The sequence below is a fragment of the Podarcis erhardii genome (genome assembly GCF_964252035.2).
Source record: "Podarcis erhardii genome assembly, chromosome: 2".
In the NCBI taxonomy this organism is placed as follows: domain Eukaryota; kingdom Metazoa; phylum Chordata; class Lepidosauria; order Squamata; family Lacertidae; genus Podarcis; species Podarcis erhardii.
In genome coordinates this window covers 53242889-53258970 of record NC_138498.1, presented here as the reverse complement: position 1 = coordinate 53258970, position 16082 = coordinate 53242889, and the positions used below count along the sequence as shown (strand labels likewise).

Below are 16082 nucleotides of genomic sequence, written 5' to 3'. Positions count from 1 at the left end.
TTCCGAAGGAAACAACTCCAGTTTGGATTCCAATTCCCATCAGCTCCAACCAGTGACCTGTGATAATGTGGTTTGTACTCAAAAATATCTGGAGGGTACCACATTGGGGAAGGCTGTCCTATTCCAATAAAGATGAGCTAGGTTTTGAAGAGCTGAGGTATATATAAACACGGTTGGAAACTGAGCTTAAGGTGAAACAAAGGTTAACTGCACATTACAGTGATGCAGTGAGCAACATGTTTAAGGGCTGCTTAACAAAAGGGGGCGGGTCATTTGTCCACTGCCTAGCAGAAGAAACACCCTCAAACTCTTTAAAATGTTATTTCTGACTTAGGAGCTGTGAATATTGAAACACTGGCCAGAAATAGGGCATCTAGAAGAACTGAAATATATATTAATTAATGTTTCATTTACAGTTTTCTTTGCTCATCCCCACCCCACCACAACCCAAAAGACCACTGCAGGGCAGTGATGGAAGAGGATATACTATGGCACTAGATATGGTAAATAGTCAACATGACTGTCCAGCAATAGTGTTGCCATAATAAACAGATGGACAGAGCTGCCAGTGGGCTTTGTTGCATATATTGTTTCTTTGGTGGGTTTTTGCAGGATAATCCAGTACTTCAGCACTAAGTCCCAACACCTTAGGCAGTGTTCCTGTAAACTCCCACTTTCTGAAATACTGCATCATGTGGTGTATTGTATAGTGCTAAAAGAGACAAAATGATGCAAGGGTGTATAGTAACGTGAACTCTTTAAAAAGCACTTTAAAAACACTTTGTCTTTTCCTCACAAAGCAGGTCAAGGCCATGAAAGAGGTTGGTGCTCTCATCCCCTCGTCAGGTCAGTTCTCCCTGTTCCTACTTCAGTTCCCGCTGTCACCACTGTACACAACCAAACATACACTAATTCCTGGGCATAATGTGGCAGGTGAGAACCAAGGTGGAGTCACAAGGTGAGTGGCAGCAAATCCAAAGGACAACCACAGTATGCTAAGGGGATGGGAGGCTCTTATCTCACAAGTTCTCTGCTTCAGAACTTTTGCTCACTCTGGTGCAGTTGCCACTACTGGCCCTGTGCTCACGCAACACTGTCACAGCTCCAGGTAGAGCACTCATCATGGGTCTGTTTTGAATGTACCTGTATGTCTTAACATCCCAGAACATATTCCAAACAAGTCTCTCCAGAATCACTTCATCCTTTGCTTATTTAAATAACAAGCCTCACTATATGCAAAACTAAACTTCAGATGGAATGTTCAATATACAGCTTTACAAGTAATCAGCTTATACTATGATTGTGCAATAAACTAATGCTTATTTAATATTTTTTATTTTACTTAATACCTATTTAATTAAAAAAAACCCAGACAACTTTGTAGCAGGAAGTGAAAATTATTTAAAGCTTTGAATGTCAATAGTCATCCAACACTTGGCTTAAAGGAGGGTGGGGAGGTAAGTTTACAATTCAGAAATAAAAATTCTTGAGTTTCCAAGTTTGAACTTGGTTTGCTGTAAAATGAAGTGACACTGATAATTCCATTGTAAGAAAATGAGAGAGATTGTGTCTTTATCTACAAGTTATCAGCTTAATTAGAACAGCTCTACAAACGCTCCCAGGAGGGCAGACCCCAAAGATAGAAGTGTGTGATCACAGAAAGATAGAAATGTGTGATCACAGATAGAAGTGTGTGAGTACAGCAGCTAAAACTTGCCCTGTCCAGCTGAATGCTAACTAAATACCAGGTTAGGTGGGATAGAAACTTTAATAGTTCCTCAAATGACTCTGTGGAAAGACAGAACCACCAAACAGCTTCAAATACTGCTGTATAAGCAATGAAGCACTGATGTTGCACAGCAGTGCAGCCGGCAGCCATAAGAAACTGTAAAAATAAATGCCCACAAAATGGCATTGGCATGTAAGTAGGCCTTTATTGCTTTGTCACTCATGATGTCACTAGCAACAGCCATTGCAATAGCAACGTTTGGCCATTGCAATTGCAGTTCTGTGGTGTGATTGATGAAGGATGATATATCACATTGAGAGTACGTTCCGAGAAAAGGAAACAACTTCTGAAACAGAAGTCTTTCCACGAAGAAAGTATTGCAGCTACTGAGCAACAAATAGATAAGAACTGCACAATCATTGCTCTAATAGCTTCATGTGAAGGAAGGCCCTCAAGAGTCCTGTTTCTGCCTATACCCAGCACTGGGGAAGAAAGACTTAGCTTCAGATAAAGGGAGCTTTGTGAGCTCTCTGTAAATTGTATTTCTCATTGAGATGACTTTGTCTAATTCACTCAGTTTCAACTTAGAACTCCCTTGCCCCTTTTTTTGGAACTTTTCAGCAGACCTTTGGGAAGTGAAATGGCTAACTGGTAAAGTATCTGCCTTGCATGCAAAAGGTCTCAGGCTTTATCCTCAGCATCTCCAGGTACAGCTGTGAATGCCCTATGCCTGAAATCATAGAAAGCTTCTGCCACTTAGTCTAGGCAATACTGAGCTAGGTGGATCAGTTGTCTGACTCAGTACAAGTTGGCCTCCTATGTTTTTTTGTAAGTTGTTTTATAAGTCTGGAGCTTGCAACCACCACATGGACATCAAGCCAAATAAGGAAACCAGAACCAGAAACATAATCAGTGCATTTATTTCAGTTAGTTTTCATACTATCCAAAAAGGTAAATCAGACCAGCATGAAAACATAAAAGAAATAAATTTTGAAAAAGAGACACTAAGAAAAAAGGATCTATTAACTATGTCATTTCTAATGACTTCAAAATGAAGTTTGTTACACAGTCAATTCTCTTCTTTGTGACAGTGGCATCCTCTGGCACAGACTTTGAAATTCTTCAGACACCAGAAGGGAAAAGTAGGTTTCATCATAGAAGCAGTTTCTTTCTTCACAAGCTATTGTACCGTGGTTATTGCTCAATGACCTTGGCGGATTCTTGCTGCTATTTTGGGTCTATTCATTCTTTTGATGTGTCATTTTTCAAAAATGAGGCTTACATTTGTTGGTTTCACTGAAGTGAAGGAGAGCACCTCCAATGTCCTCTCATGCAGAGGTCTCTAGGTAAGGCACATTTAACTGAACTCCCGCAAAGTAGATTGGAGCCAAATGACAATTCAATAGCAACATTCGTTAAGAAGTTGTCCAAAATACTGAGGGGTATGCTACTGTCAGGTAGCAAATGCATTATAAAGGCCAACTGCCATTTCATAGATGCTACCTTAAGAGTTAAAAGTGATGCCCCACCTAGAAGACACAGTATTCATTGAAAGGGCTGAACGAGCACTTTGCCTCAGACCAGCCTTCTAAAACCTCAAGGGTGGAGGATCTTAGGCCTTTTTCCTTTAAAGTTGGAAAGTGCACTCCATAGCACAGACGGCTTATAAAATTCTTCTGGTTCAAAAGAGGTTTGCCATAAATGAGAAAGGGGAACTGCTATTTGAGAAAAACAATTCCAAAGCTTCCTTGGTATGCAAAGCTAATCGCACAGTTCTCTGGATACAAGCCACCAGCACTAAGTCCAGATAATAAAGCCTCCCTTTTGTTTACTACAGTGTCAAGCATTCCCATTGTCAATTTTTATTTTATTATTATTTTGCCAACTAGCAAAATCCAAAATGCATTTTTTCACTTTTAAGTCCAGCAACTTGCAGGTCACTCTTAAGCACTGACCACAGTATATAATTGTTGTTTGAATAAAACTTTAAAGACATTCATAGCAAACAATGTAGTATTATTTGCTAAATTACACACAATACATATCACGATCTCAAGGTGGCAATCTAAGTTTAGGTATGAGAAGAACATATTGCATATATTTCTCTTTCCCCCTAGAAGGCACGCTAAATGGCTTCAAAAATTCCAGAAATGTTACACCTCTACTTTCCAACACCTAGAATCAAAAGCAGGCACAGGCAAACGCAAACTCAGCCCTCCAGATGTTTTAGGACTACAACTCCCATCATCGCTAGCTAACAGGACCAGTGGTCAGGGATGATGGGAGTTTTAGTCCCTAAACATCTGGAGGGCTGAGTTTGCCTAGGCCTGATCAAAAGTATCAACTTCCCAATCAGACACTTCTTCATTCTCCTAAATCTTTTGAAAGTTAACCCCATCAAACACGTGTTCTAGGCTCCCCTCCCTTCCCAGTCCACCCCACCTTCTACACTTAACTTATTTACAGTTCTGTTATTGCCAAAGTCATTTTCTTGTTTTCTCTACTCATACTTTGCAGAAGCTTGTTCTGCTGAAAGTCCAGCACTCATCTTATCCCATACCACACAAGCACCTCCTACATGCATTTTTACACAAGTGCCCCACTTTCTCTTTGCTTTCCAAGAGAACCCACCTACTACTGAAACGGATGAAAATGGACAACAATGACAGAGGACACAAAAGCTTCTTCAGGTGTTCTCTATAAATGTTAAGTAAACATACAAGAGGCAGCCATGGGGACAAGCACATGTCCCCATCCCCACCAGTTCTTCTGGGTTGGAGGCAGTCTTCTGAAGCTGGAAATCTGCACTCACTGAGGCTCCGACACATGTTAAAACCCTGATTTTCCAATTTGTGGAGGTTTGGTGGTGGTGGAATTAGTATGCCTGCTTCCATGCCCCATCCCTTGCATGTTTACTTAACTTGTATAAAATATCCCTTAAGAGGGCTCGAGTTCCATACAGATCTTTCAAGTATCATCAACGAAGGGGGAGAAAGCACCAATATAAAGATTTTGATACTCCCCTATCTCCTGAGAATGTACAAAGCTGGTAACCAGTCGGGTTATGTTTTGAACTTTAAAAACTTGGCTTCTTATTAGGCATTACCACCTTAAGTAAGCCACTGGGAGGTTTACAGCCTCTTCAAGCCAAGGGGTCACTTGGCTCTACTCATCTCTCTAAAAACAAGCTCAAATAGTGATTAGTTAGCATTATGTCTTATTTGAAGGAGGCAGCTTACTTTAGAATAACTTCCTTGAGTAAGGTTTTTTTTAAGCATAGTTTCAGTGAGCTGTTTATTAGTTGTCCAAAATACTGAATAAGTCACTCATTTGCCTTTGATCTTGCACACTAGTGGCTGTGGCTTTCTGAAAGCTCCGTCAAAGGATGTTCAACAAGTCAGTGGTTGCCGTTTTACTGCAAATGGACACATGTGACTGCAACCTCAAGAGAAGTCCTCAAACCACAAAAGTGTTTTGACACAGAAAGTGTTCCAAGCATAATAGGCACTTCAGAAAAATCAGCAAATCTACAGAAAAAATAATGGGCCCATCATAGAAATAAATGAAGGGAGAGTTTAAATCATTCCTTTACTTCCCTCCTCATACTCTATCTAAACAGGGTTTTTTTTTCCTTTTGAAAATTTGTATTGATTTATCAAAAACATATGGGCAAATTAACGCCTAACCATACAAGCAATAATGAAAGCATACATGGAGCAGATTCAGTATAAAAACAGAGGTGCAGTTACATATAACCAAGTCTTGAAGCTGAGTCTATATCAACCAACCACATCAAGGAGTGAGTCATGGGAGGGGTACTTATACGGTGCTCCCGATTTAGATAATATAAAAATGGACACTAGGCTGCATCAAAACTGTTCAATTTGGTTTTGCCCCAGACTATACAGACTATACTCTATCAACATTCAGATAAAGCAATGTTCCATACATTAGAAAACCATCGGGTTTGCATAAAAATCTAGAATTTCTTCATATTACAAAATTATTACCAGGCAGCTGTGTTGCAATACATGCAACAGCCTCTCTAATTAATGCAGAAAGTAATGTGCTGTAGCTTGCTGCACACAGCACTTAATGTCACCCAACTAGCTTTTGAGTCAGCATTTTGCAACTTGAAAAAGACAGACTAAGAAGACATAAGGCACGTTGAAGCTCTGAACTTCTTTGTGACACAGTCTTCTTGTCACCAAAATTTCTTTTTCTTGCATATAAGAGGTGGACTAAGAAAACACAAGCAGAATGTTTCTGCATCCTCCTATTTATAGATTTTGCTTGCTGCTTCAAGAAAGCTTCCACTATTATTTAACATATTATATTGGGGCTTTCCCATAGTTTGCCATTACTTCACCATTCTAGTTGTAAGTGGCACCATTTTATTTTAACACTGGAAGAGAAAAGTGAGGTGTTATAGAAATCTTATCCTCAATGATCAACATACATAAAAACACTGTACAGTAGTTGTCTTAGCAGTTTAATATGATGCAACCAGCTGGGCTTGATACATTTAATGTACCTCCTACAATAACCTAATCTGCTCTCATTAATACTATCACCACTTTATCTTCATAGATTTTAAGAATGGAACAGGAAAACACACACACACACACACACACACACACACATATATATGGAATGACTTCATCTAAAAGGGAGATAATTTTTTATTCTTCCTCAACATCATTAACCTAAGTATTACACCATTTTAAGAGCACTTCATGACTTTGCTTTGGTTACTTTTAACTAACCTCACACAACAGTGTGAAAGCTTAGCAGAGCTGAATACTTAATCCCAAATTCACAGGTATATTAATCAACTGACGGTTAGTAACTTGGAAAGATTGTGGGGTTATTATTATTCATTATTAATGTTAGTAACAGTTTGATTTATTACTCATACGTCACCCTAAGGTCTCAGGGCAGGTACAACAATATAAAATACAGTACAATATTTAAAAGAGTTTAATAAAAAAAATAGGGTTATGGTAGATAAAAAAGATTATTATGGATAGCTCGACAAAAACATTAACTCAGTGTGTAGTGTTAAAAAAGAGGAAAATTCCAGGCAAAGCATTGACAAGACGACTATCAGTATCATAATGTCATTCTATAAAATCTCTGGTGTGGCTGGATTTGAAATCCATAGTACCCCATAGTACAGAAATGGATTCAATGCAAAATGGGCAACCAAAGTAATCAAGTGGGTTAAGGCACTTTCCCTACAAGGAATGACTAACACACTTGGGACTTTTCAGTTTAGTAACACCTAAAGGGTTTGGGGGTTTTTTTTGAAACAGGTTTATAAACATTAGACCTTTAATCTCAGGGTCATGGAATCAAGCCCCATGTTTGGCAAAAGATTCCTGCATTACAGGGTGTTGCACTAGATGACACTTGTGGTTCCTTCCCTACTCTACAATTCAATGAGTCTATGGCATGAAGGTGGTGTATATTGAAAACGTGTCCTCCCACTCTCATAATGCTAGAAATTGGGAGTCACCCAATGAAACTGGCAGTAGATTCAGGACAGACAAGATAAATAAAGCACATCTTTACACAATGCATAATTGATGGATTCACTACCACAAGATGTGGTTCCCAACACTAGCTTTAGATTACTTTAAATGAGGATTTTGTAAAATCATTCAGGATAGACAGCCTGGAGAAGAGGAGGTTAAGGGGTGATATGATAGCCATGTTCAAATATATAAAAGGATGTCACATAGAGGAGGGAGAAAGGTTGTTTTCTGCTGCTCGAGAAGCGGACACGGAGCAATGGTTCCAAACTACAAGAAAGAAGATTTCACTTAAACATTAGGAAGAACTTCCTGACAGTAAGAGCTGTTCGACAGTGGAATTTGCTGCCAAGGAGTGTGGTGGAGTCTCCTTCTTTGGAGGTCTTTAAGCAGAGGCTTGACAACCATATGTCAGGAGTGCTCTGATGGTGTTTCCTGCTTGGCAGGGGGTTGGACTCGATGGCCCTTGTGGTCTCTTCCAACTCTATGATTCTATGATTCTATGATTCTATGATTCTAGATCTTTCAGTAGCTATCAGCCAGGGTGGCTAAGTGGAAGATTCATTTTCGTAAACAATATTCCACTGAATACCCATTAAGAGGGATGGACACATGGGAGGCCTATTGCATCCACGCTTTGTTTGATGACTTGCTGGAGGCATCTGGTTGATCACTCTGGAAAACAGGATGCTAAACTAAATGAAGGCTTGATCTGATCCAGCAGGGCTCTTCTTATGTTTTTATTATACCACTATCCTCCTTCAGTTAATCAGCTTCTTCCTGCCCTACTTCCAGGTAACTGATGACCATTTGAGACTATGCAGTATATTTTATTATAGGGAAGAAAGCATATCGTCTGATTCATTATTAGCATGACAATGATCAAATTGCCATCTCAAATAACTGTAGTGAGGAGGAGGAGAAGCATGTCTCTCTGTGTCAAGTTCAGTCCATGAAAGTCAAATCTCTCATAAAGGAAATGCAATTAAGTCTCTAGAGAAAGACTTCTGCAGACACTCTTGTGGATATAAATATCATACTGAAAATGACAGCTGCTCAAGGCAGGCAAATAATGGAGGATTCAGGAAGGTGGTCAACAAAAACAAAGTTCCCTAACATTTGACAATAGTTTAGAGGACAATTGTTTGGGTAGTATAACTCACCGTCTCTGCTTAAATACAAAAGTGCAGTACTTAAAAAAAAAAAAAAAATTCCAGGAAGAAAAACCAAGCAAATATGCTTCTTTAGGAGGCTATTGATACACATTTACCCCCAAACAAAAATCCCCTCTATATACAGGAAGCTGCCCTACACCAAAACATACTATTGATCCATCTAACTCAGTGCTGTCTACACCAACTGGCAGCACCTCTCCAGGGTTTAAGAGACAGGGAGTACTCCCTACCTGCTATGAATTGAATCTGGACCTTCTACACACAAAACATTCTCAACCTCAAAGCTATGGTCCTTCCCTATACAGACAACAAAAGTCTGCAGTCTTCTGGGGTTATTGTGCTTACAATGTCTCAAAAAAATTAAGAGGGAAGCAGTCTCATTGCTCTTCAAAATTCACCTACGATAACCAGAAAAACATACCCTTTTGCAGCTATCACTTAATAGTGACTTACCCCAAGGTGAACCGACACCACAGCTTTCTACACACATGTTTTGTTTTCTTCAGCTTTTAATTATTCAATTGGGTATGCATTTTAAAAGCGCGAACATAGGCTACTGTCTCTTCTTGCTAGGCAAACACATTTGAGAGAACAGGAGTGTATGTATGAGAGCTCACGAGAACTTTGGGTAACAATCCTGATTTCTAATCTTAGCCAAGAGATTTGAACAGGTCACAGAATCACACACTCTTTTCCAAGATCTACATTTCATACAGCAGGGATGAGAAATCGGCAGCCTCCAAGTGGTTGTTGGATTACAACTCCCATCATCCCAACCATGGGTGGGGCTGAGATCTGGAGGGTTAGCAGTTCCCCATCCCTGTCATACAGTAATCTCTCCAACCCTTTCTCATAACCCATTATCATGGCTAGGTATTAAATTGCATCAACCTAACCAGTGTTTCTACCACAATCAAAATTTGGAAGCAGTTCTGCAAACCATAGGCACAATGCGAACCTTGGTTAACATGAAACAGTGTTAAGTTCAGTGCCGATGTAGTTATTAACCATAATGATAGGGGGCAGGAAAAGAGAGAATTCTCACGAGAGAGAAGGCAGCTTACAAGTCTGTGGCCCATTCCCAGGAACTACTGGCCATCTTAATTCATCCACCAACCATTTATTCCATGTTATTATATGGTTTTATGCTAATTTTTCTCCTGGTGCAACTTTTATATTAATTGATTTGGTTGACTGTATTCATATTTTATTTATCTGAAATCTGTGAACTGCCTAAGGGACATGATTAATTGGGTAGTATATGTGACAAAAATACATTAAAGATTTTTTTTTTTAAGTTCTTCTTTAGTTGCTAGTTCGTTAGTAACCATTTCCCTCTCAACGTTTACAGGCTTTCAGCTCCTGCAAGTCAGTGGTGCTTGGATCCAGTGGCAATGGTGGGAAGAACAATGGATGTGACCTGAGTATGGTGGGCTGCATTCCAGCCACACAAAAGTCAGAGGCTTCTACATTCCAGTTAGCCAGGAAGAGGCATGATCACAGTTCAATGGCATATTCCTGCTAACCAGAATCACCCAAAGAGGGGCTGTGGCTTGGGAGAGTCCCACAGTCCACTATCAGGGCCTTGGATTCTCTATCCCTGACCTTAAGGCAATAGCCACTGAGGAAAAGAATGATTATCGTGTTTCCAGCCTGCCTATAATCAACTCTAGCTTTCTTTGCTTGTTTCAAGGGGTCCTTCAAAATTTTCAGTGGTCAAAGTCTGACATTATGCATGATTACTTATTATGTGATGAATGTAACATGCAGCCAAGCACTCAGTCAGATATTAATTGAGCTATCTGTGCTACCATTATCCAGTGTGCCAATCCAATTTCATGGGATTCAGAATGTTTTCTAGAGTTATAGTGTGAGCCTATTTTTAAAACTTCACAAGCAACAAAGGCTTCTGCCAATTATCTCACATTTGAAAGGAAATGCCACCTTGGAAAATAACTTGTAGTATACAGAAATATTTATATCCCCATTTACCCAGTAATGAGTTGATGAATAGCTTTACAGAGTCACATCTTACATCTTTTTGGGATGCTTATTAAAAAAAACAACCTATGAAGAGTTACAGTAAATAACCTCTTAAAAGCGTGCAATGACAAAATAGCACAACTGAACTATAATAAATATTTCACATTAAATAGCTAAAATGCATACATGGAAAGTTAAGAACCTTGACAGCAATTCTATTTTAGATTATGTCTATTTGGAGGCCAATTAACCTAGATTACTTATTTATGAAAGGAAACCATGTCCCTTTTCTGCAGTTCTTATCAGGATGAAGCACCTAAAAGTACACAGAATATTTCCCAGACCAAGCAGTTCTGATTGCTATGACAAGATGACCACAGACTCAGTTAAGTAAGACACTGACACAGTTTGCATGTAATGCTAAGCCAACCCATGGCTAAAGACGAATGTGTAAGCATATATGTATTCACAGCAAAGATGGCAGCAACTTCACTCCTCTGGTCATCCTACTGCCATGCTTCCTGGAGCAAAGCCATGGTCTGGCATGGAATCACATCCAAATCAAGGCTCATGGTGATTTGCATTCCCCAGACAAACCATGAGCTGTAAGTCCCATTCCCCCCGCCCCCGCACCCAAACAAACCATTAGCTATAGCTTATGGTTTATCTGGAGCAAGACAAATCACAAGCCCAGGTTCAGATGTAATGCTAAGCCAAACCATGGTTAAGCTCCAGGCAGTATGGCAGCAGGCAAAGCAGGCACCCAAATGAGGCAGGGTGAAGCAGCTGCCTCAGGTGGCAGAAATGCAGGCGGCAGCACCCAGCCTGCCCCACTGCTTCTGCCACCACTGGAATGCCCCACTCTCACCTAGTTTCGGCGAGAGTGGGGAGTTCCACCACTCTGCTTTGCTGCTGGTCTCTCTGCCCCTGGGGGCAGAAGGAGGCCCATGGGAAAGTTCGCTGCGGGGCAGGGAGTCTCAGCAAGGGGGGGAAATCCCTTCCTACATCCCACCACCACCACCACCAGTGGAGTGGAAAGAGAAAAAGCCCTTGCAGAGCCTCGTGCATACACACCCCAAGTGTGGGGGCAGCAGCAGGGCATTTAGTCTCAATCACCAAAATGTTTTGGTTTGCCCCTGGAAGCAGGAGGACCAGGGGAGGTATGAAGCAGCTGCAATTTTTGCTACAAGTAGTCACAGGCTCACACATTCATGTTTAGCCGTGGTTTGGCTTAGTGTTATTTGCAAACCAGGCCATTAGCCAGTTGTGGATACTCAAATGAGGAAGTGAAAGTTATCTGAACCAAATTCAGAGGTACTCCTCCCAAGAAGCAAGGTACAGAAGAGACAGTCCTTGGAAAGGCTCTGAAACCCAACAACAGTATTATGTAACTGAAATCAAACAATAATGTATGTTCGTTGCTACTGTTCAAGGCATGGGAGTTGCCTAGTTACACCACACCACTTGCTAAATTGCGTTTTCTATAAGCTGGTTCCACCAAGCATAATGTAAGTTATATACTTGATATCAGTATAAGCCTGCAAGGTAATTAATTACAAAGATAGGACATTTTTGTACTTGCACATGAGGCAACATGGTTATATATTAAGATTCCATTTCACATAGTTTAAGGCCATGGCGCAGGAAGCTAACTGAAACTGGATTTGGCTCTCTTCTCTTTGAGGAAAGACCATACCTGCTGCTCAGGTCCCCCATATGTTTCACCTGGATAATTTATTCTCCACCCTGAATAGCTATTTAGATTTGGTGACAGTGGTAGCTACTGCTTTCACCCCAGAAGTAGGTAGAAGCAACTTTGGGTAGCCACTGTGTCAAGCATTTTGGGATTCTTTGTGACAAGAAGAACTATTAAAGGGTAAGTTAATTCCATTACTACCAGGAACCTAGACAATAGAAGAAATTTACTTTCCAGGAAGGCCGTAAATCTGCTCTAGCCATGCCAAGGCCAGTGATGAACTAGAGCAAAAGCCTTGGACAAAGTAGATAAATAAGGGAGTCTGACACATAAAACCCCGAGACATGTAAGTTAAGATTATTGCTTAAGCACTGACCATAAACAAGACAAATGTATTGCTTAACATACTGCTTCTAGGAGGTTGTACATTAATATATTTCAGGTATGTTTTGATTCAAACCATTTTCAGAACAGAAGAATGGTTATTTATGTGACTTCATCAATTCCTCAAGCCGTACCATTTTCACCTGATAAAAGCATTGTTCATTTTGTCAGACAGCAGACATTTATTACTTTATTCTCTACATCCAGAGTAGGCAGTATGTGTACCCACTAAGATGTTTCTGACAAAGTTTTCAATGTCAAAGTGTCATTGTCAGAATTTACAAGATTTCAGCAGTGAATTTGGACTAGGAGTATCATCCATTCTGCATAATGCACAGATTAACTGGAGTCTGCAGGAACACAAAATGCTCAATGACAACAGATACTTTTGTCATCACATATGCCAGAGTTTAAAAGATTTCGAATCAGCTGCAAGTCTGAACAATGGGGAGTCAGGGCACTTCTATATCCCTAATTACTAGTAGTATAGTTCCCCATTGTTGAGGCCTCAGCCTGCTCTTGGGCCTGGTTGTTCCTACGAACGCTTGAGCCAATCCATATAATGGGAAATATAGTTACCATGGTCAAAGAGGCTACCCATATCATCAGGCCTAGGAGCAGAGATGGAACATGGGAACTACCTTTCCCATAATTCCAAGAGTCATAATTCCAAGAGTCATTGAAAAGAAGTTAATTATGGAGTGGAACCAGTGCATTTGGCCTTTCCTAAGTTAAATGGACCTTAAACTTCAATTCAGGGGCAAATTCTACACCATCTTGTTCTGTAGGTGTATCACAATATAGAGGAACCACAATGAAACAACACTGAGTGGCATCTTCATCCAAACCAAAATTCATCACTTCTGTAACTTATATGCTTAGCTCACTTTTTCCACCAGCTTACCAGACAGACAGTACATACACAGCTCTAGGGCTAGGTCAGTTGGTTACCTTGTACTCCAACAAAACCCCTAATATTCAAAGGACTCTTGTACATTATATCTATGGTATAACAGGATTGCCCAAGACTGTAAAATATCATACTGAGGAAAATAGGCAAACAGGGTAGGTGCATTTTACATATCTTCAGATAAGGCTTCAATTTTAAATCACATTTTAAAAGTGTTGCTAATCTGAAGCCACTTCAGAAAGCAATGTTGGAAAACATGGCCTGTGTTTTTAAGAGGTATTATGCCAAGGAGGCCATTAAGCACACACAAATGTTTTACTGACGGCTTCCACTTGAAGCAAAAGAAAAAGGAGATCCAGAGTCTGGACAAACTAACAAATAGGAGGGGGAAGTAACTGCTTTAGCTATTCTATAAATACTTGAACTTCATACTTTGTGCAAGTATGTCAGCCTAATTATTTATTGCAGGAAAAGAGTAATCCAAGTTTACCTTTCAGTGAATCACTTTCAGCTCTCATTATGTCAATTAGCGAGTTCTCCAGTGAATGCATGTCAAAAGTTCTCGTGCGATCCTGCAAGTAAAACACAAATACCAGTTTAAAGAGAATGCTACTAAGAACTACCCAGAAACCTTTTCAAAACAGATTTTTTTAAAGCAGCAATTTAATAAAATACTCAGAATCAGCTTATATTGATTAGAGCAAAGCAAACTATTAATGGTTTGGAGAACAGTTTGTAAGCACTGGAGGCTGCAGCATTTACTGAAGTTAAGTGGGTATACACTGGATCGGTCCCTTGGAGCACAATAATTTTGAAACAAAAGTACTGTAACTTCAAGTTAGGAAGTGAAGGTTATCTGAACCTAATTCAGAGGTACTCCTACCAAGAAACAAGATACAGAATATATAATGTCTGCATCATTTGAGTAAATATTTTTCATTTGTAGCATAAAGATTGCTTTAACGCAATTTAGTTTGATTTAATATTTGCATGCCACTTTTGCAACGAAGTTGAGCTCAAAATGGCTCACAATAACGAAGCATTAAAAACAAGTGAACAGCATTTTGATCAATACAATCATATCAAATACACAATAAGTAAGGCAAAATCAGTTCTACAAATAATGCAGTTCAAAACAACCTCATATTTAAAAAATATCCAAAAAGGGTTTTTTTCAGTACTTAAGGCAAATCAAGACCTAGTGAAAAGCATTTCAGAATTCACTGTCACTAAATGATGACCTTAAATATGTTGTGTGTTTTAGACAACACTTTCTCTCATATAAAATCCCACTACTCTTAGGGATCTCCAATAGGCTACCTTTCCATGGATAATTAGATACGTATACCCAAAATGGGAATTTTCCAGTGTAGTATGGCAGCTCTGGAATACTTTTTTTGGGAGGCCTCCAAGGCTACATCATATGGTGTTAGCTGTCAACTGAACACTTACTTATTTTAGAATACATTTTAGTTCTCAAGTCTCAACATGGATAGTTTTGCTGTCACTGTATGTAATTATATTGATACTTTGCATTGATTTTTTGCTGTGTGTTTTGTTAGGTTGTTGTAAACTACCTTAAGCACACTCAGGATGGAAATGCAGTTTAAATATCCAAAATATATTGAAGCAAATTTAAGTCAGTCAAGAGCTACCACCAGTCCTGTTTGGAAGGTAGGATCACAATATGAGAATAATAAACAAAATAATAAAAATATAACCCTATCTGATGCAAGGCCATGTTTGCCAGATTTCATCAGCTTGATACATCAAATGCTGATTTAAAACCACAGACTTCAAGCCTCAGTAAAAGTAGTTTCATAAAACAATTATATTTAGTTCTTTATGCAATTAGAGTAAAACATAACTAGTTATGTATTTCCAAACACTCATATTGATATAAACGAAGTGGTGAAATAGTCCAAGTGGGAAACATTCTCACTGAGCTAAATTTTTACTCTCCTACATTTCTTATCCTTTTCTTTTATTTTTTTACTCTACTGATAGGATATATTGATGCTTGTATCCCCCCCCCCCCCCCGCATGTTATACAAAGGTATAAATAATTCTTTTTAAATCTGAAGCATTTTTAAATATTACAAACAACTTTTTATGACCATAATCTCAAAACCATCCTCCTAGCATTTAAAGCCCAAAGAGCTCATCTATTTACTTGAAATGCAGCAGTGCAGTACATAATGTCATTTGCTCTGTGCTATACAGTTATCAGTAGTTTCTGGTCAGATGCAGTTCAATAAAAACTGCAAGTCTTGAAATTCTACTTACTTCAAATATTGGTATTCCACATTACCTAGTGTTACAGATAACAAGAATACTGCATACACTGAAATTCCATTTACTGTAGCGAGACCAACAATGGAATTTACGGTACATAGATATTTAACTGAGGCACAATGACTTGCAGTGAAGGCATTACCATGTTGTCATCTGTAACACACTTCCCAAGTATTTCTCACATACAATAGCCAAAACCATCACTTAGCAAGTACTTTCATAGTTCACTCTTGACCGAAACAACAAATACCCAACTAAACAGAATGTTCAACGTTGTGTCAATCTGGAGGAGGCAGAAAACTCTGGAGGAGCCAGCCACTGGTGCTGCAAAGTGCAGCATGCATGACATCACATGCGTGTGACATGCACCAGGCCC

At 39.4% G+C, this 16082-nt stretch overlaps 1 protein-coding gene across 3 annotated transcripts in view; it reads right to left on the bottom strand.

Annotated features, from left to right (window-relative positions):
• Window positions 1-16082, bottom strand: part of CPEB4 (cytoplasmic polyadenylation element binding protein 4) — a 55979-nt gene that overhangs the window by 24022 nt on the left and 15875 nt on the right. For all 3 annotated transcript variants that reach the window (XM_081852086.1, XM_081852087.1, XM_081852088.1), the window contains one exon: window positions 13902-13983. In XM_081852086.1, coding sequence (XP_081708212.1) covers window positions 13902-13983 — 82 coding nt within the window. The remainder of the gene's footprint in view (window positions 1-13901; window positions 13984-16082) is intronic.